This window comes from Zingiber officinale, chromosome 2B (genome assembly GCF_018446385.1).
Source record: "Zingiber officinale cultivar Zhangliang chromosome 2B, Zo_v1.1, whole genome shotgun sequence".
Taxonomy (NCBI): domain Eukaryota; kingdom Viridiplantae; phylum Streptophyta; class Magnoliopsida; order Zingiberales; family Zingiberaceae; genus Zingiber; species Zingiber officinale.
In genome coordinates, this window is record NC_055989.1 from 124,990,814 (window position 1) to 125,011,805 (window position 20,992).

The 20,992-nt window shown below is 33.8% G+C and overlaps 1 protein-coding gene and 1 pseudogene across 1 annotated transcript in view; both read left to right on the top strand.

The window, feature by feature from the left end:
- Positions 1–20,992, top strand: part of LOC122048653 (E3 ubiquitin-protein ligase UPL6-like) — a 53,689-nt gene that overhangs the window by 20,297 nt on the left and 12,400 nt on the right. The window contains exons 8-10 of the mRNA XM_042610195.1: positions 5,939–6,121; positions 6,413–6,595; positions 10,240–10,312. Of these exons, the coding sequence (XP_042466129.1) occupies positions 5,939–6,121; positions 6,413–6,595; positions 10,240–10,312 (439 nt within the window). The remainder of the gene's footprint in view (positions 1–5,938; positions 6,122–6,412; positions 6,596–10,239; positions 10,313–20,992) is intronic.
- LOC122049744 lies at positions 13,106–13,248 on the top strand (annotated as a pseudogene).

Consider the following 20,992-nt stretch of genomic DNA (forward strand, 5'->3'; position numbering starts at 1 on the left):
CCTACTCAATAATCATTTGAGCTAGATAAGCTTGCATGTGGCTAAAGTTATAGCCCTATATTTGATATTGTACAGTAGTTCGATGTGGATCAGTTATAGAGAGCCTATGCAATCATCAGTATATCCATAACCTCGAGCTGACCTTTTTTTGAGGTATTTTTAATATAAATCCTTAATGCTGCCTCCCAATGATCCCATACATATAAGGAATTGACTGATCACAGTTGTATTAACAGATTAGATATTAGGGTTACTAAATAGTTTAGTAGCTTCGTGAGTTTGCTAATAGATAGTAAATTCATAGAAAAATTTTGTATTTTGAGAACCGAAGAAAGTGGTAAAGATGATGTAGGAGTGACCTGACCAATGCTCTACATGGATAGAATGAGGTAGGCTTAAGACCAGAGAAAAAGGGACATAACCGGACATATGCTCATAGGATTCAGAACTGAGAATCCAGATTTTGGAGGATGTGATGGTGCATTCTCAAATTTAGTCTGACATTGGAGGAAGCAAACATATTTCTCAATTGCTATATCAACAATATAAGATCTTCTGTCAAGGATACTATCCTTATTGATTTGTTTATACTTTATACTGTTTTTTTGACGACAACTGGGGTGAAGTGCTGGAATTGAGAAGAAAGCAACAGATAAAGAAAGAAGAACAGGTTTTCCAGGCAAAGAAGAATCTGTAGCAGATAAGATGAAAAAGAGATTAAATAAAATGAGAAAACAATAGATGAATCTGAAATCCACAAACTGCAGATGCAAGAATTTGATTCAATTTGGATCCACAAACAGATATAATCTGGAATTCTAGGAAGAAAAACAACAGAAATCTCAGAGATAAAAGATAAACAGGGAAAAATCCTAGAGAGATTTGATCAGTGATGGAGCTAAAGTGGAACTCCTACTTGATTGGAGAAATCATGATTGGGAGGAATCAGGAAGCCTCTCAAGATCTACGTCGCTAGTGGTTTCTGCCTTGAGGAATCCAGAGCATGGTTTAAAGTGCCGTGTTGAGACGGCTGAAATGGGCGAAACATCTCATTCCGCTCGGCGACCGACATCGGCACTGGCACGACCCCGACACCAGACCCGCGACAGGTGCGACGTGTTGTGTGACCCCGTGGTCACAGTGGAGGGGTCGCTCGACCTTGCAACAGAGGAGTCGCATAACCCTTCCGCTGTCGCCGCGGAGGCATTGTGCGACCCTGCGATCGCAGAGTGATCGTATTACCAACGTGGTCGCGCCGAAGGAGTCACGCAATCCCCGCGGCCATGGCTGGTCGCGCAACCCCGCGACAACACTGAAGTCGTGCAGGCTCGCAAGTGGTGTCGGATTTTAGATTTTTTAAAATTAAACTTAGGCTAATTATTTTAATCAACTCCTAGATATGATGGAGATAATCTAAAGAGACTTTATTAAACCCTAATAAAATTATCTAATTAATTTTATATTTCATTTATTTTAATTTAAAATTATAATAAAATTATAATTTATTTACTTATCTATTTTCATATCTTTTTCTTTTTTTAAAGATTATTTTTTATATTGTTTATTTTTTAAATATTTATGTTAAATATTTTAATTTTTAATTAATATACTTTATATTTAAAAAATACTGAAACTATATCGACACGGCACGATACGGTACGGAAACCGTATCGTTCCGGTCCAGGACCGAAACCTCGGCACGGGTCGAAATTTTAAACCTTGATCCAGAGGTTCCCTAAAGAAATCTAGATCAATTTTAGTTGTAGTAGAAGAATTCCAGCAGTGTTCGGTGAATTCCTCACAGAGATGAGTAATAGACAGGTGAATAGAATCAATTTGATATTGGAAAGATTGGATGATAATTGGTTAGCTTGATGCTGGAACAAATGTTGGATTGTCAGAGAAGCAGATTCTTCATTCAATGCTGGTGTAGAATCAAAAGAAATAGGAGATGTTTGCTTGCAGGAAAGCAAGAATCAAAATCAGGCAGAGACGCTGGAAGTTCATTCAAATGAGTAAGAGATGCTTGGCTGTGCGCTTGTATTATTTATCCAAAGAAGATGCATTCCTGTGAATGTGTTGTGAAGACAAGCATGGTATGGGAACGATGCTTTTAAATTGTTGTGCAAGAATGACAATGAATGAAGAAGATGAGTACACGGGAGAATTACTGCTCTGATCCAATATTGAAATGGAGAAAAAATTACTAGTTATTACATATACATATATATAGTATATTGTCATTTTTACATATACATCACTTAGTTTAGTATATTTACATATGAAACCTAATCTATTTATTATTTGCTTCTCAAAACATGCAAATCTTCTTGACTGTAATTATTGAATGACCTGATGTTTCATGTGTAATGCATTATTGAAATGTTGAATTTTTGCAATGTAAGTAAACACTTAATTTTCACAATGCTTATTAGTTGGTTCAATGCTTGGAAATCCTAGATCTTCAAGTAAAGGCTTGAGCTACATCATTTCTGTCTCTTTCCGTCAGTTGTATATTTTGCTTTAGAATGAATTGTAACACGTTGCTTCTTGCGCCTATGTTATTAAATTTTATCGAACATAAGTGCATAATATTACTGTCAAACCTCCTACTCCTACCTATAGCTGACCCAATGAAATTCACACAATTTAATCTTCAGAATGGTTTGTAGATTTGGCCCTTCCAGATGAGGATAAACCCAGTTGGATCAGGATTGACTATTACTGATCTGATCGTGGCTGGTTTCTTGGACATCTGTTTAACAAAAACAAATCAGTGCTTTAGTTGGAAATCTGCATATATGGTTTGCTGCAATACTGTCTGAGACAGTGGATGAGGTTCAATCCTGAGGGAGGAAGAGATCCCCTCATGGATTGCAAAGGAGGGTTCGATAGTTTGATCAGGGAAGTAAACACTTGTGGTCCCAAGTAGGGAGCGTTACTACATGGAAACCTAGTTTTGCGTGTTATTATTTATTTATTTACCTACTTTTGTTTTTAATACCAAATCAATATGAGTAGAGGTGTAATGTTAGATTATTTAATATAATAGGTTATAAAATATTACAATTCATACTCAACTGTTACAGAATAAGTTATATAACACTATCTTTCATTGGTTTATTTTTTTTTTTAATTTTAGTATCAGCATGTTTAACAATATCAAAATGATAATAGATATCATTAATAGGATAACTATTTTTTAGTCTGTGCATTAATTATTATTATTTTGCGTGTTTTTGTATCGTATTAATATTATTAATAACAATGATTAGTTACTTATATATATTTTTATTTAAGATAACTCTCTTAATAATAATATTGATATATTTACTATATCAGATTGATCTGATTAATAATAATATTATTTATTCTTAATATCGTATTAATTATTATTATTTTTATAGTACCATCATTAGTAATAATATTTATTTATTTATCAATCTATTTTTGGTATTGGAGTAACCTTGCTAATCATATTATTTATACAATTTTTCTATTTTGAATATCAGATTAATCAGAATAATATATTTTTATGCCAGATTATTATGCATATGTATGAATTATCTTAATATTATATGATTATCATTATATCATTTTTTTTTGGATAAGTAAAGTTGTATGACATGTATCAAAATGTACAAAATGGGGCTTTAGAAGTTACTCATGTCTGATAAAGTATAAGATGACACCTAAAGTCCTGTATGGATGGAGCTGTATGTGTATCCTCTCAACATCTAACTGCCCCTCACTAAAGAAACTTTTATTTCGGGCCCTCTATACATAATAGATCACCCCTCACTAAAGAAACTTTTATGTCGGGCCCTTTATACATAATAGATCATATATGACTAGGCAAAATGTCGCCTGAGGATTCTCATCGTCCATTGATAGGTGGACATTTGCTGGCGCATATGAAGCCAATCTTTGATCCTCCACCACAACTCCACAATAGGGGGCACTTGAAGAATAGGTGCTCCTGTGTCTCCACCACCTGACCAAAAAAGTGTACTGTCTATCCTCTAGGTAGTATCTTTAGTGGGAAGTCAACTCTGCGCTAACATCCAAAAAAATGAGTGCATGACTGGCTGTAAGTCTTCCACACGGTCCGACCCCACGACTTCTAAGGATTAGGATGCTTAAAGAAGTCGTAAGACCTGGCCACCCTATCATCTTGCACAAACCAATTTGCCAATCCTTGTCGATCAGCCTCTGGTGATTTGACAATTGCTACTATGAGATCCCGTATATGCAACAATTACTTAATCAGTGGGAAATTTGAACAGGCTGCTTTCCACGCCATAATGTCGATGTGAGTCAAGTAGTATGGTATACCCACTTGATCCAGAGTGTGTCCTCCTGTACGTGACACAATACTTTCGCTAGGAGAGCTAAATTTTAGGCTTGCAAGTCTCGGAATCTCAATCCGCCTTCATCTTTTGGTTTGCACATATCTGCCCATGATCCGGTAGGTTGGACGTTCACATGAAAGGCTTGCAAATACTGTACATGCGATCGATGATGCCCTGAGGTAAAGGTAGAATAGATAGCCAGAAGCACTTGATGCCTTGAAGTACTGATGTGATAAGCTCCGCCTTGCCAGCGTAAGACAACATATTCCGTGACCAAGTGTTGATCCGACAGATTAGGGAATCTAACAGGGGGGTTGTAATTTGATATCCGAAGATGCATTGCAGTTGTGGAATCCCCATATATCGAAAAGACATGGTGCCCTCTAGAAAGCCAGTGATGGAGAGAAGCCTCTTGCGCATAGTGTCGTTAACTTCCGCCGGATAGATGCTTGACTTTAAGCTAGTAACCCAAAGTCTAGCAGCCGCCTCAAAATCCTACAAGTATGTGGTCAAGTTCCCAATGGATGCAACATCTCCTCTGCTAAAGTAGCAAATCATCCGCATAAGCCAGGTGGGCTAATCTGAGGTGGGAACCCTGGGGATGATAGCCAAATCCCGGCTGGGATGTGCACTGCTGCAGCTGCCTATGATTATATCATTGATATTACATATCATACATAGTGCATATTATTCTTTTAACTAATAATGATAGTTTTTATATTGTATTGCATTATCAAATCACATTATGATTTTATTTTATTGTTTGTATTTACATTAATTGTTCTTGATTATTAATCCTCTAGTTATATAATATGTAATTATTGAACAGTTAGTAATTATTTATTGATTAAATTGTGTTGTTATTTTACTTAGTGTTGGAAAGAGATTTTAGATAATAGATGACTAGTTTAAAAGAGAAAGCAACAATCAAAGGGATTTGATGATAACATGGCAGATCTATTAAATTATTGGATGGGAACATGAAATATTATTAAATCCAGCACTTAAAATAGTTAAATGCAAATGCATAATATTATAAGGAAAAATTTTACTTCTACGATCCTGATATTTAATGGAATATAAGTTGCATCATTCGTAGAGTTTTTAATGTTCTTTGTTATTATTAAACTAACTTATTTTGTTGCTGTAATTTTTATCCATCCTTTAGAATTTCTTTTTAATTAACTGATTCTGATGCAGCTAATTCTATATGGCCAATTCTCCATGTCTCTGGGCTGTTCAATACCCATGACACTGCCGATATTGACGGCCATGATTTTAACATCCAGAACCAGAAGAAATCCATGGATTATTATTCCATGGATTTCTTCTGCTCAAATGCTAATTTCTTTTAAGCATTTTGAAAAAGATATGCAGGTCTAGGATGAACCCTTTGATAAGTTCATAGTTTGTAGATACTGAGGTTATAGATTGGTGAACTGATCCTTAAAATGCATACTATTGTCCATAGTTAATGGATTACAGTAGATCCTAAAAGATCCATGACAGTTCAAGAACATAATTGCACATGACATATTTTGACCTAATTTTCACCTACTAACTTTTTTCTTATCATAATGGTGCAGCATGACGTGAAAACTCCTTTGCTCCGTGGCAGCGTATCCTCTTTGGAGCATGTCCTTATAAGTCTTGCTTCCCATGTTGGTCAGGAACCATGCTATTGTTCAAGTGTTGATCAAAGATGGAGTTTTTCTTTGCAAATACTTTCAATACCATTTTTGTGGCATCACCTTCCTTTCTTCAAAGAGGTAATTTCTTGTTATAAAGTTTCTTGGAGGGTGCTGTAACTAACAACACTATGTTCCAAACTTATAAGGGAATTCTACCACTTTTTTCAGGTTCATGGTTTTCTGATGGAATTAATTTTAATTTGATTAGGTGTTTTCAAATCTCCGTGTGTTCTCCACACAAACTTTTAAGAGAATCCATGAAACTCTATCTATAGATATCCTTACTGGCCCCATGTTCTGGTGCTAGTTGTTACTGATTTCTAATTCATATTCTTAACTGGTTCTTATTGAATTTAGCTTTTCTGTCAGGTCTTTTGGGCAAACCATTTGGGCAGACATTATATGCATCAAATGGCTGATTTTTTGCCTAATCATTCCAGTATTGTTCTGAATGATGTATCACAAGAATACCCAGGTCATGCATGTTTGCTTGGGAATTTGACTGAAGCTGCTGGAGTAGTCCTGTCTGATCTAAACTCCAGTTCTCATACTGTAAGTGTGTCTGTTTAGTTGATTTTGACATATGGTTAGTGCATGATGTTAAATTTTTGTTCCCACTGAAGGAATTGAGTGTTCCATGCCCATGCAATTATGAGCCTTTTCAAAGGAGTTGAATGTTAAATTTCTGTAAATGCTTTTTTGACATATGCCTTTTTGCACCAGTGCCACCACTTAGCAGAGTCAAACCTTGGCCTGAATTATAGTTTAATGTCTACATTTAAACTGAACTAAACATAGTATCTGTTGGAATGAGACACATCCTAAACCGCAGCTAATAATAATTTTCAGATTGGGTGAACTTCACCTTGCTCACATAGTTGATGGCCAATGCAATTATTGTCAAAGTGCAAAATAGTTCACAGATCTGAAATCCTAGTCAATTTACACCATGTGACTAGAGTTTCATAATATGGGTGATAAATTGACTAGGGTTTGTAAAGTGTGGTTTGTGTATTTTGACAATATTGAAACTTTAGGGCCATCCTCCTAACAATACCGTGGCCATGGGGCATTTTGACAATATTGGTATGTGTTGAATTTTGATTTCAATATATGAAAAGCTATGCAAATATACAAAGCCATGGATTAAAGTTTCTTGCAATTTTAGTTGACAAAATTGTAACTTCTTGTTTGTTGGTTGACCAAAACCAACCTTCATACCAACACAAGTTTTTTTTTTTGCTTGTCATCTGTGCCGCCATAGTACCACCAATGTTAGAGGAGGTTCATCTGCTTTGGGCAATACAAATCAAGACAGAATCTGATTGTTGGACATAGGATATAAGCAGGGAGAACAAGAAAATAAAAATATGGAGAAGAGAAGGATGCGAAAACTGAGTGGGTGAAAACAAACATCATAGGCGTATTTGTCTCAATCATCTGAAGGAGGTGGATCACACAGGGAAGATGGAAGGTGGAAGAAGAACACGCCTAGGTCATGAGGGGGAGTGGTATGTATAGTGTAATTAATCTATTAGTTATTTACTAAGCTATAATGTAATTTATTAAGTTATAAAGGCTATTCAACTTATTAATTTAATTACTCTATGCTAACTTAATAACATTAATTAATTAATCTATAAGTTATATTAACTTGCTAAGTTATACAAATATCAGTTTATAGGTTCTAGATTTTATAGATAATTTAATTAATTTTTTAGTTACATTAATGAACTTAATAAGTTGTAAAATTTATTATACTCGATAAATTGAAAATATGTATTAAATGTAAGTGTATTAACTTATCTTTAAACTTAATAATTTATTAATATAAATGATTTATTCAATTCAATATTAAAAGTTTTTGGTTATTAGTGTAGCTATAAATTTATAAAAAGGTTATTATTGAATAACTATAAACTTATACCAAAAGTTAGTTATGCAAATTAAGATCAATATTCTAAAGTAATTTGTATTTGGTATTAATTAATTTTATAGGTTAATAATAACGTAAATTTACTATTAATATTTTATCTCTTTGTAACCATTTAAAAATTAAAATTAATTTATGATAAATTTAAATGAATTAAAATATAGTCCATTAATAAACTACGATAATTAAATTATAGTTCAATTAATATTAAATATTTTTATCTATATTTGATTTTTAAATAGCCGACCCCACCTAGTGGGTTAAAAGTTAAAATTAATTTATGATAAATTTAAATGAATTAAAATATAGTCAATTAATAAACTACGATAATTAAATTATAGTTCAATTAATATTAAATATTTTTATCTATATTTGATTTTTAAATAGCTGATCCCACCTAGTGGGATAAGACTTGGTTGTTGTTGTAGTATTTGATTCTTAAATAGTTAAAAAAATTAACTTTACTCTATACTATATAATTATATTTATCTATTTAATTATTTTTAGTTGATTTTAGTTTATAAATTTAATCATAAATAAAAAAAAATTTATGTATAACTCTTGCTGTGAAAATAAATGTGAAAATAAAATACAAAATTGTTTGATTAGATATCTCATTATATAATGATATCATCTTTTAACTTATTACTAATATTTGATATTATATGATAAAATTGAGTTGATAAATTTTCATTATAATGCATTAGTAGACATTGGTTGAGATGCCACTAAGTTTATTATATTTTTATAAACTGAATTCCTCATCTTATTTGAGAAGTAAACAAGTAAAGACCTTATTTTAGAAGTAAAAATAATTAAAGATGAAAACCCTTTCAATTTCTTCTAGCCACACTTCTAAATGTGCTGAATATTGGTGTGATATGCTATTGAAATTGTACTGTTTCATCCATGCTTATTTAAGGCATGAAGCGCCCAAAAGAGCATAGATGCTGTGGGGCCTGAAGTGCTAGGCACAAGGTGAAGTGCACGTCTTACCGAAGTAAAACACTTTGGGTACAAATTTTTACAATTTAAATATATATAGACAACTTATGTCAAAATCTTTCACTAACAAAATTCAAATATTTCACAAACTATTAGATAATAATATAAATATAAAATTCACTAACATTCAAATTCACAAACTATTTCACCGATTTTCTTTGTGGTGTTGATTTCCAAAAATTAATTTTAACCGCCACAATGGTGCTGAAAATCAGTGAAATAAGTGGGAGGGGAGGGGAGAGGTTGATGTTGATTTTTTAGAAGAGAGGAAGAGTCACGTAGAGAGAAAATCAATGAAATAAGTTTGCAAGGACTAAGGGAGGTTGATGTTCATTTTCTAGCGGAGAGGAAGAGTTACGCAAAAAAAATGTGTTGCATGCATACAAGATAATGCAACCTAATTACTTTTAAGGGTAATTAAAGGTATGGGTTGACTTTATTTTTTTTTAAACTTCAATAAGTGAGGAAAATCGCTCCTAAACCTCTCTAAAGGCCCATTCAAGTACTGCGCCGGGGTCACTGCCTAAGCACAAATGTCGTGCCTAGTTGCGCCTTGCGTCTAGGCGTAGCCAGGTGCGTGCTTTTCACAACTATGGTTCCATCCATTGATCCATTCTCCGACATTGAAATATGATATAAATGCTAAGTGGTTTCTCTAAGTGCAATTTTCCTCAAATGGATCACACTATCCCGTTGTGTATCTTTTCGCTCACTGCTCAACATTGTTATCGATAAAGATGCTCATCTTACAATTTTCATTTAGTTATTTCTTTTTAATCATAAAGCCAAACTCCTATAGTTTTCACTTTAACACGTGTTTGAATGCTGATTTATTATTAAGTGAATTAGTATAAGAAATTAAGTTCAAATTGATACTTTTCTCTAGTTTGGAATATTTATGTCACTATGATGGATTTTTGGAAATATTTCTGATCTAATTTCTATGTTTTTGATGCTATTGCTACTAGTTTGATGTCTTTTTGTTTTATACTATCAACTAGTTTCCGTCAGAGTTTTTTGGTTGGGAATTTTCACCACTTGTAAGTTTGATTCGTTGTGTTTTCATCACACCACGGTACAGATTTATGCAAACAATATGATGATTGAAATGGATGGTGTGTTTATTGGTTTTTATTAACGATTTAACCTCACAAGTTAACTGTTAATCTATAAATCAGGAGGATGAGTTAAACTATTTCTTTATATTATAGTTGATATTTATTGTGACAACTTATTTGTTTTTTACTCTGTTATCTAGGCAATCGACTTCCTAACTGTTTCAACATTTTTATTGGGATTATTGCCTTGCATGGATGAATCGCCTAGACAAAGTAAGTGATTTGGTTTGTTTGCAGTTCTCTGTGTATACTTCTCTTGGATGCTAAATATGAATATGAAATTGGCCATGTATAAAGATTTTGGAAGTGGACCATGCATATACATTCCTTCATCACTTTGAATATTCTTGCATATTCAATTACATACAACATCAGTAAGACTAAATTATTAATTTAAGACCATATATAACTAACTCCAAGCTGGAGCATAGATAATTTAGCAACATCCAACTTATTATAGGAGCCTTAAGTAATCAACTACACTCCATAATGATAATAAAGAGGGTATGATTGGAGAGTTTGGGAGTCTATCCGTAGTACCCTTTAGATTATGATTGATGAGTTGGTCTAATTTGCAAATTTTCTTTATCCTTAATCCCTTCTAAAATTTAAGATATCATAGTCGGGATACGAATTTGAATAAAATTTATTAAAATTTGCAGAGAAAAAGTACATTTACTGATAGACTATGTCAATGCAATACTTTGGATTGAAGTTGTTTAGTTGATCTGATTTTCAAATGAATAAAATATTCTCAGATATTATCCTCTTAATCCCTCAAATTGTAGATATCTCAGGATATTGATTTGTAAAGATGGATATTGTTGGGATTGCAAGGTTGCAAACATAATTCCACATTGCAAACACATGGGAAAGATCATGAGTTTATAAGAGAAAAGATATCTCCATTGGCATGAGGCCTTTTGGGTAGAGCCCAAGAGCAAAACCATAAGGGCTTAGGCTTGTGGACAATATCATACCATTGTGGAGATATTTAAATTCTTTTCGATCCTACAAATACGAGCCTTGCTTGGACCCGTGCTGGTTTTGGTGATGATATTAGCAGATAGTTTTTTTTCTTTTTCTTCTTTTTAATCAAGCATTCTAAGTGTGTACTTGTGATGGGGGTGATCTAACATGCTCAGTGTGAGCTTGCGGTGAGGGTTGACTTTTTTGTTATAAAAATGACACTAAGATTATCTATGGCAGATCATCTTGAGGTAGTCATTGAGAATAGCAACTAATTGGTGGTGGTAATTCTGATGAGAGAGAGCAAAAGTTGTTGCAACCCAAAGTGAAATCTTAGATCATGGCTTAGAGATACAATGGAATATGATTGAGGTATAATTGTGTTTGCATGGTTTAGGACGTTGATAAGATTATACTTGAAAGGATTCTTGAGGTTAAGGAGATTGTGGTTATGGAATTTGGTCTATAATGATAAATCAAAAGCTGACTTGTGGGAGGGGTCAAAATTGATTGTGGTGCTTGGCTGTGGCCACCTTTGAATTTGGTTGTGTATAGTCAATGATAGTAGTAAGCAGTGTTTTAAATGGTGTTCGAGGCGGCCGCTTAGGCGGGAGGCGGGCATCAACTACACCGCCTTAGGCTGAGGCGGTGCTTTATGTGGTAACTCACCTTCCGCCACTGTCGTGCCAGGAGTCGCCGCTACTATCGTTTCACCACCACGATGCATCCGGACGCATCTCTTGGGCTCGACGCGAGGTCGGAGACATCACGGGAGCTCAGATGCGTTGCCCTAGCTTGGTGATGCATTCAAATGTGTTGTGCAAGCTCGGACGCATAGCCCGAGCCGAAGGCATTGCCCTGACGCCACACGCATCGCCTGAGCCGAAGGCATTGACCCAACACCCACACGCATCTCCCGAACTCGATGACAAGCCCAGACAGATCGCTAGGGCCCGACAATGCGTCTGAACTTGTCGCGTGGTCCCGACGATGCGTCAAACCTATCGTCCAACTGAAACAGGGTACATGGGTAAGTTGTAAGTTAGGGTTTAATTACATTACTTTAGGTTAATAATTTTAATCAACTTTTAACTATGATTTGGATAATTTAAATAGATTTAATTAAAGTCTAATAAAATTATCTCATTAATTTAATATATATATATATATATATATATAAGTTGTAAGTTAGGGTTTAATTACATTACTTAATATATATATATATATATAATTATATTTTTTTTATTTTAAATATTTAGATTAAATATTTAATTTTAATTAATATATTTGATTAAAAGTAAATATTATAAAGAATAATGATTATTTATAATATTATGTATAAAAAATAGTAAAAAGATTAAACCGCCTAGGCACTGCGTAGGCACCGCCTAGGCGGTTAGGTTGTCTGCCACCGCCTACCACCATTTACAATATTGGTTGTAAGATCACATGTACGGAGAAGAGAAAGAAAAGTGGGGAAGAGGAAGAGTAAGAATCAAGGCTCTCTCTCTATATATATACATAGCTAAGTTACGCTGTGAACTATGCACACTCTCAACTAGGGGGTGAGGTCTACAACATATCAAAATTATATATATATATATATATATATATATTATTAAGAATCCGCCCTCTTTACTAATTAACTTTGGTGAAGCCTAAAATGTAATTACGTCAATGTCCTTTTTTTTTCTTTTCACACCGAAAATAATTTCAAGGTTTATTAGTAATTTCCACAAACATATCAATTAGGTATCTAGAGTTCGAGATTCAGCTATAATGTTTTATTAGAAAATTTTCTAATTAATCAATCAGTGATCTAAAGTTCGAGACTTAGCTACGGCATATTATTGGGAATTTTTCTCATTAATCAATCAGGGATCTATAGTTCGAAACTCAACTACAGCGTATTATTGAGAATTTTTCTCATTAATCAATTAGAAATCTAGAATTTTCTTTAGTCCCACATCTTAGAATTGGTAACACTGCGAACAGAGAAATTTCTATAAATACCTTGGGCTAGCGATCTTAGAAAACATACTTTTCTCGGTTTTTTGACTAAGATCAAGTATAGTATTAAATTAATTTTTTATAAGGGGGAGTCCATTGCAGTAGCTTGCTGTTGGGATTCTCGAGCGTCATCCTAGCATTGCATTATTGTATGGGTCTCCTTATCCAATTTATGGGCGGTCTTTTAGCTAAGATTAAGCATACTATTTGTTCTTATCAGTTTAATATTTGATATAAGAATTAAATTATTTTTTTTATGAATGAGACTCTGTTATCCGCACGCATTCATGTATGATATTACATACGCAACCAGGAGTGAAGCTACGTATAGCTTTGGTGGGGTAGTTGCCCACCTTTAACTTTTTGTAAGTAACCCTAGAGGTGTATAAAATTATAAAATTATTAGAGTCTTGCCATACTAAAAAAATAAAAGTAGGGGCAATACTTAAAAATTAAAACTATTTTCTATAAAACAATTCTTTTTCCCTTAAATCTCTCTCTGCATTGCCCTACCTGATATAAGGAGCCTAGCTCACGCAATGCATGTGTACGATCGCTAGTATATATAATTATAATTGTTTTTATGACGTTTTATTATTATAATGATTATAATAGTCTTATATAATACTAGCATAATAACTATAAGGGTCCGTTTGGTTCAAGTTATCATGCATAGCTAATCACAAAACCAAGGGGGAATAAATGATAACCTAATGTTGTTTGGTTTAATCCTAGGTAATGCTATAACCTAATTTAACATTTACTATATTACCCTTGGTTCAATTATATTAATGTGATAATATAATTAGGGTTTGAGAAAGCCTATTTAAATTATTCTATTAAATTAGGAGTTAATTAACTAAAGTTTAATTATTAGTTCACTGTATTGTTGTTTTCACCTTCACCCCATTTCGCTCGTTGCTGCTGTTGCTCTCTCACAATCCCCGGCTGCGCATCATAAATCAGCCGTCGCCTCTGCGTTCTCGGCCACTGCCCCCTCCCTTGTCGGTTCCTTCTTCACTGTGTCGTTCTTCGTCCGTCGTCTACTAGGGATCGTGCACTGCTCACCAAAAGTTTGGATTTTGTGAGGCGAATTAGTATAATACGAGGTCAAACCGCTAGCGACCGACTGTTGGGAGTTGGATATGTTCTTGGTTCTTGATGAAGTCCTCCAATCACCGGCTCAGCTCGTCCTGGGTCGTCGGGGTGATGACTCATCCGTTTCTTCTTCCAACTCGACCTCCATTAGCTTGTCCTCGATCTCTTCCACCCCTATCTTCGACACATTCGTGGGGGCGTCCATTGATTCGGTTGTCAACGATGACAAAGAGGAGTCACCACGGTTGTTGACCTTCATCGTCTCCCGGGTTGCTTCGTCATCTCCTTTGTGGTCCACTCCTCCGGGCCGTTCTGAATCTGCTTTTGACCGGATAACTTCCAGATGGTGAGAATGATGAAATGCACGACTGCGAAGAGGTAGGGCGGTGCAATCCATGAGCGAAGGGATGTCTAGGGTGGAAAGAAGAGAGTGCACCGGAAGCAGGGGCGACGATTGCCTCGATTACTTGAGAATCGTTCATTATCTAAACCAAACAGACTTAAACAATATAACCTTGGGTCGATAACTAAAGTTATTAACGATAACCCCTAACCAAACACACTCTAACAGTTATATTATCAATATTAATGTTATATTTATTATAATTGTTGTAACTATAATTAATATATTAATTAATTAAATTGATATAATTAATATGTTAGTGATATAAAAATTTATTTTTGTCATTATTATTATTGATGATGAAGAAGGGGAGCCTTAGCGTAATAGTAAAGTTGCTTTAGTGTGACTTGTATGCCACGAGTTTGAGCTCAGAAACAACTTCTTGGAAAGTAGAATAAGATTGCATATCCGGGACTCCGTATTGGCGAGAGATTCGTGCACTAGGCTGCCATTATTATTATTATTATTATTATTATTATATGATGTAATTATGAACAACAAAAATAGAATAGATTAAAGAATTAGATGATAATTCTCATTATTCAAATTTATTTGAATATGTAAATTTAAATTAATTTTTAGATTTTAAAAAATAATTTTAAAATCTCAAAAATTAGTATAAGATTATGATTAATTTTTTTGAATAACAGGTAATTTATAAATTTATCTTAATTTTTTAATTTTGGCCAAAACTTACTTGTAAATTTAAGATATTGAAAAAGCGATATATAATTCTCAAACTATAGTTTTAAAATTTTCAATAATTATTTTTTTAAAATAAAAACTTTCAAGTATATTAAAAAATAACTTTAAATCTCTAAATAACTTAAGGAAATGATGAATAATTTATAAAATTATTCTTAAACTCTTTGAATTAATTTAATTTTTTAAAAATAATTTAAAATTTTCAAAAATATTTTTTTTTTTTTCATTTTTATAAACAATTATTTTAGTTTACATATTTAAAAAAGGAAAAAGTACTGAGGTGTGACGTGCTACGCTACTAAAATTATATTGTTTCAATCTAAAAGCGTAATTTCAACACGACTCGAATTTTAGACCTTGGTCATTTGAGGAAAACGTTATTCCATATTATTGGGACGTTTACCTATTAAAGTTCAACATTAGGACAAGCTAATGTTATCCTTGCAATTTGTTTCTCATTTGAAAATTGCTTCTATTTTATTTTAATTGGTTATCATTTTTCTATGTTTACTCAACTGTTCTCACAAAACCATAATTTTTTTCTCATCACAAAAGATTAAAAAGGTTTGTTTAGACTTTATTTTCTTGTTATACCTTCATATTTTAATTTGTCCTTGAATAAAAAAATATCATAATAGTCCTTTATTTGTACCCTTAACTTAACAATGCCATAAATTTTAATATGGCATTACTTGTGAACTTTTGGAATGACATGCTAAACCCCATCATGGAAGATATGGATAGTAGGTGCGATATACTTGAAACCAAATGTAAAACATTGTTGGCGAGCTTAAAACCATAAACTATGCTTGGACATCTAGAAAAGGTTAAAGAATATACTTGGGAAAAAATCAAATGGGCGCCCATCGGACGAATGAGCGCCCCTCTGCACCCTTTTTAAAGTGACCTGTCCAAAATACACTTACATTATCTGATCATTCGACCATGTAGAAGCTAGCAACTGGCTTTTACAATTGTAGAAGCTAACATCTAGCTTTTACAATACATTATCTGATCATTCGGTCGCGTTGAAGCTCGCAACTAGCTTTTACAACGTATAAAAGCTAGCAACTAGCTTCTATAATACATTATTTGATCATTCGGCAGTGTAGAGGCTAGCAACTAGCTTCTACAATTATAGAAGCTTGATGGAAGCTAGCAACTAGCTTCTACAATACATTATCTGATCATTCGGCCATGTAAAAACTAGATGCTAGCTTCTATAATAGTGACTTTATATCATTCTGATTTTGCTTATTTGAGTGATAGCCTGGTTAAAACAACATTTCAACGAGCAAAATAACTGATTGAGGCTCGATGATCGCATGGGGCAGTTCTGGAGGGGCCCCGGTGAGGGTTATCACCTTTTGATGCAATAAATGATAATCAAATAAAAGACTAAAATAATGATAAATTTGATTTTTTTAAAAAAATATTTTAATAAACTCTTATAAATAAAGTAACTATATAGATATTTAATTTTCTTATATGTATAATTGTTTATTCATATTATATAATAAATATACAACAACAGCTAAGCCTTTATTTAACTAAGTGGAGTTCGTTATATGTATGAATCCTTCTACACTATTGGGCTTCATCTATTACTATATCCTCATTTATATTTAAATAAATTTTTATTTCTGGTTCATTGTTACTAATCAAGCCTTCTTTGGTCTCTCTTCCTCGATTAATCTGCAATTTGCCAGGGTTTCACATCGACTATTTGAGATATTTATTGGTTATCTAAGTACATATTCATACCATCTTAAATGAATCTTTTAAAGTTTTCTATCAATAAGTGCAATCTTGAATTTCTTTCTAATGACCTCATTTCTTATTTTGTTCATCCTCGTATGTCCCTACATTCACTTTAATATCCTTGTCTTTGCGACTCTCATCTTTTGCTTGTGTGCCCACTCTATAATTCTCCATATAATATTTATCAAGACTCTGCCATAAGCTTTTTGTAGGTCAATAAATAACATGTGTAAATCTTGCTTCTTTTCTCGATATTATTTAATTAATTGTATAGGAAAATGAATAGCTTCAACCTTTTAGACATAAATCTAAATTGATTTTCACCTTGGTCTCATTAATTTTTTTCTATTATTTTTAAAAGTTTCATGATATGACTCATTAGCTTAATGCCCTTACAATTCATATAATTTTGCATGTCTTCTTTGTTTTTATATAGGGAATTAAAATACTTCCCTCCACTAATCATGCATTTTTTCATTTTTAATAAAAATGACAAAGCAATTGGACATATTCCAATAGAGTCATAAAAGTGTCTAGAGAAGTAAAGTATTTTTTCATTGCTTCTTTATTTCCTCATCCTTCACTAGTATACTATTGAATTCATCATTAGTGCTTCTCATTTGGGTAAGATCTCTTATTTTATGCTTTCTCGCTTTAGCTATTCTATAGATGCTCCTTTCACCTTCTATTGTATCAAGCTATTGGTACAAACGTCGGAAAACTTCATTCTTGGCTTCACTCATTACTTTTTCTACCTCTTTCTTAGCTATTACATGTTATTTTTAGCTTTCTTCATTTTTACAAGTTTACACTAAGTTATAGGCTATTCATTTTATTTTATTTTTCAATTTCTCTTGTATGGTCTCATTCCACTACTAAGATTCTTTATCTGGTAATGTCTTGCTTGTCTCACTTAGTATGCTCTTGGCCACTGTTTTCAAGTTTGACATTGTACTTGTATTCGAGTCATTGTGTATTTCTCCTAATATTTCTGCTCCTACTCTCTCAGATACTTTGTTTTCCATTTTTTAAATTCCATCACTTAATCCTATGACCCATGTACATGTACATTTTCTTTCTACTGTACTATGCTTGAGGCACATATCCAACACTACTAACCTATGTTGAATGCTTAAATTTTCTCTAGAGATGACCTTACAAACTTTATAATCTTTTATTCCTCTACTTGTTAATAAGAAAGTCAATTTCCAATTTATTATTTCTACTTTTGAACTTAGTTGATTGATTTTCTCTCTTATTGTAAAACACATTAGCTATTATTATAGATTCTATCATGAAATTCAATATGACTTTTCCTTCTTCATTTCTTGTTCTAAAATCATATCCCCTATACACTCTAACATATTGCTTTTTTTTACTCCTACATGCCCATTTAGATTTCCTTTTAAAATGATCTCGTTTGTCAGAATTTTTTATACTATTTAATCTAGGCCTACCCAAATCCTAATAGTTTTTTTGTTATCACTATCTTGAGCTCTCTTCCTAGCTACTTGTAAGTCATTTGACGAACTTCCTGCAACCATATCTACCCCATTTCTTGTCTCACTTTCCAGTGTACCATAACTTAAATCCAAGTTCTCTATCATCTTTACTTTCTCCTCTATCTATTTTGTCTCTTGTAAACACAAAATATTAATTCTTATCATAATTATTGTACTTTCATTGTTTTGCCAATGAACATTTCAACGTTCCGTGTTTCAAAACTAATACAACTAATATTTTTATAATGTTTGTTCTTATCCAACTTAGGATGTGAGAATTCTTACATATTTAACACTATGATGTGTGGCCGTGTACGGAGATGTCAAGTAATAAAAGATATTGATCCCACGAGGATTTTGAATCAAGTACTAGTCAAAATTGCAAAATAGGTTATTTAGACAATCAAGGATTTGTGTGTCACTAGGACAGGGAAGGAAGTTAGAGTTGAGAGAGAGAGAGAGAGAGAGAGAGATGCAGAGAAGATCACAGCAAGAAGGTAGAGAAATTAGAGGTGAGATCATAGAGAGAAGATAGTAAGATCCCAATGAGAATACAGAGATGATCATGGAGAGAAGGCAATGTGATTAAAGCAGGAATTAGTGAGTGATCTAGATCAGAAGGTAGAGAGATCACAGAAGGAAGATAAAGTGATATAAATCAGAAGGCAGAGAGATCGTAGAAGGAAGACAGAGAGATCTAGATCAGAAAGCAGAGATATCAAGAGATTTCACCCAATTGATCGTAAACACCTAATCTATGTTTGGTTTCCTATCTTCAATGGGTATTTATGTAGATAGACCATCCTATGACATCCGATGTGAAATTTTGCTTCTACAACTGCGTAGCAACCCTAATCATTGTCGGAAGAATCATAACTAGTGATCGAAATCTAGGGGGACTTGTCACAAGATCCCTCGACCTTTAATTAACCACGTTTCCTACTACGTGACAACGAATTAGGTTTGATCCATTAAGCTCTATGACGGCCTAGGGTTCCTTGCATCATACCGGGTTGCACTTTTGTATCCAACTCTCAGCGTCTCGATTTTCTACGGATCGAAGGGTTGGATTCTCCTTTCGGTTCATTTCCAAACCCTCATGGGATACGAATCTTGTGCTTTTTGGCATTGAGATCATGTTAATAAGGTAGATCCCGACTATAAACACATTTCATTAAACAAGAAACATGCAAATATATAGATTAAACGAAAAGATGTTCACATATCAAAAGGGCTACTCCCTACATACTAGAATCAAGAAAACTATTCCATTGCAAGGAAATTACAAATCAAAAACACAAATAAAAACATTCATATATATTAAAATAGAGATTAGAGATAGAGAAATGCTCAGGGAGAAGATTTTCGATGTCTTTCGTTCCCTTGCGTCGAAGGTGGACAGATCGCCGGAGTGATAAAAATGAGTGCTTTAGGGTTTCCCTTAGAGGGGGAAACCTCTTCTAAAGAGGAGGACGAAGCCCTCTCGTCCAAGACCCCTAATCCAATCGAGCGAGTCCCTTTATATAGGCGATGAAGACGGTTGCCTGACACAGACCATGTCGCTGGGCACAAGCGCCCGTGTCGGGTGTTGAGGAGCATATCTTGTAGGCTATGGCTCGTGCCACTGGGCACGGGCGCCCATGGCGAGGCGACCGAACGTGGCACGACTCGTGCCATTGGGCACAACCGCCCGTGGTGAGGTAGCTGAATGTGGCACGACCCATGCTGCTGGGCACGGGCGGATCGTGGCAAGGATGCAGAGTCTGGCACGGGCCGTGGAGAGTGGCACGGTCGCTCGTGGCAGAGCAGGGCTTCTACCCTTGATCACCGTTGCTCTCTGTTTCGCTCCAACCTTCGCTCCTGTCTACCAAAATACACGAAAGCAGTGTCTTGGAGTAATAAAACATGAAAACGAAGCATAAAATCAAGATATCACGAATCATTCATGCAAAAGTAGCTCGAATGTAGCATGAAAATATAATGAAAACCCTATATACTTCACACTTATCACACTACACCTAAGTTCTTGGAAGATGTAGCCATCTTTGCCAAGGTGTTGTAGCGGATTCTGCAATGCATTCTTTCTGCCCAATTAACCTAGCATTAACACAATAGTTTGGTAAATTCATATATAATATTTGCTTATATTTTAATGCTACGTGACAATCAAATGCAACCATCTTCCTTTATTCAGGTTTGGGATTGGCCATGACAGAGTATTCGTCATTGACAGAGTTATATATATATATATATATATTGAAAAATAATTTTTTTAAAATTTGTAATTGATTTATTTATAAGTTTATAAATACTATATAATATAACTGCAATTATATATTATAATTATTACTGTAATATATTATATAACTCTAATAAACTGATATAAGATAATAAAAAAATTATAACAACATAATAGTTATAACATAATAGCATTGTTTGGATTGA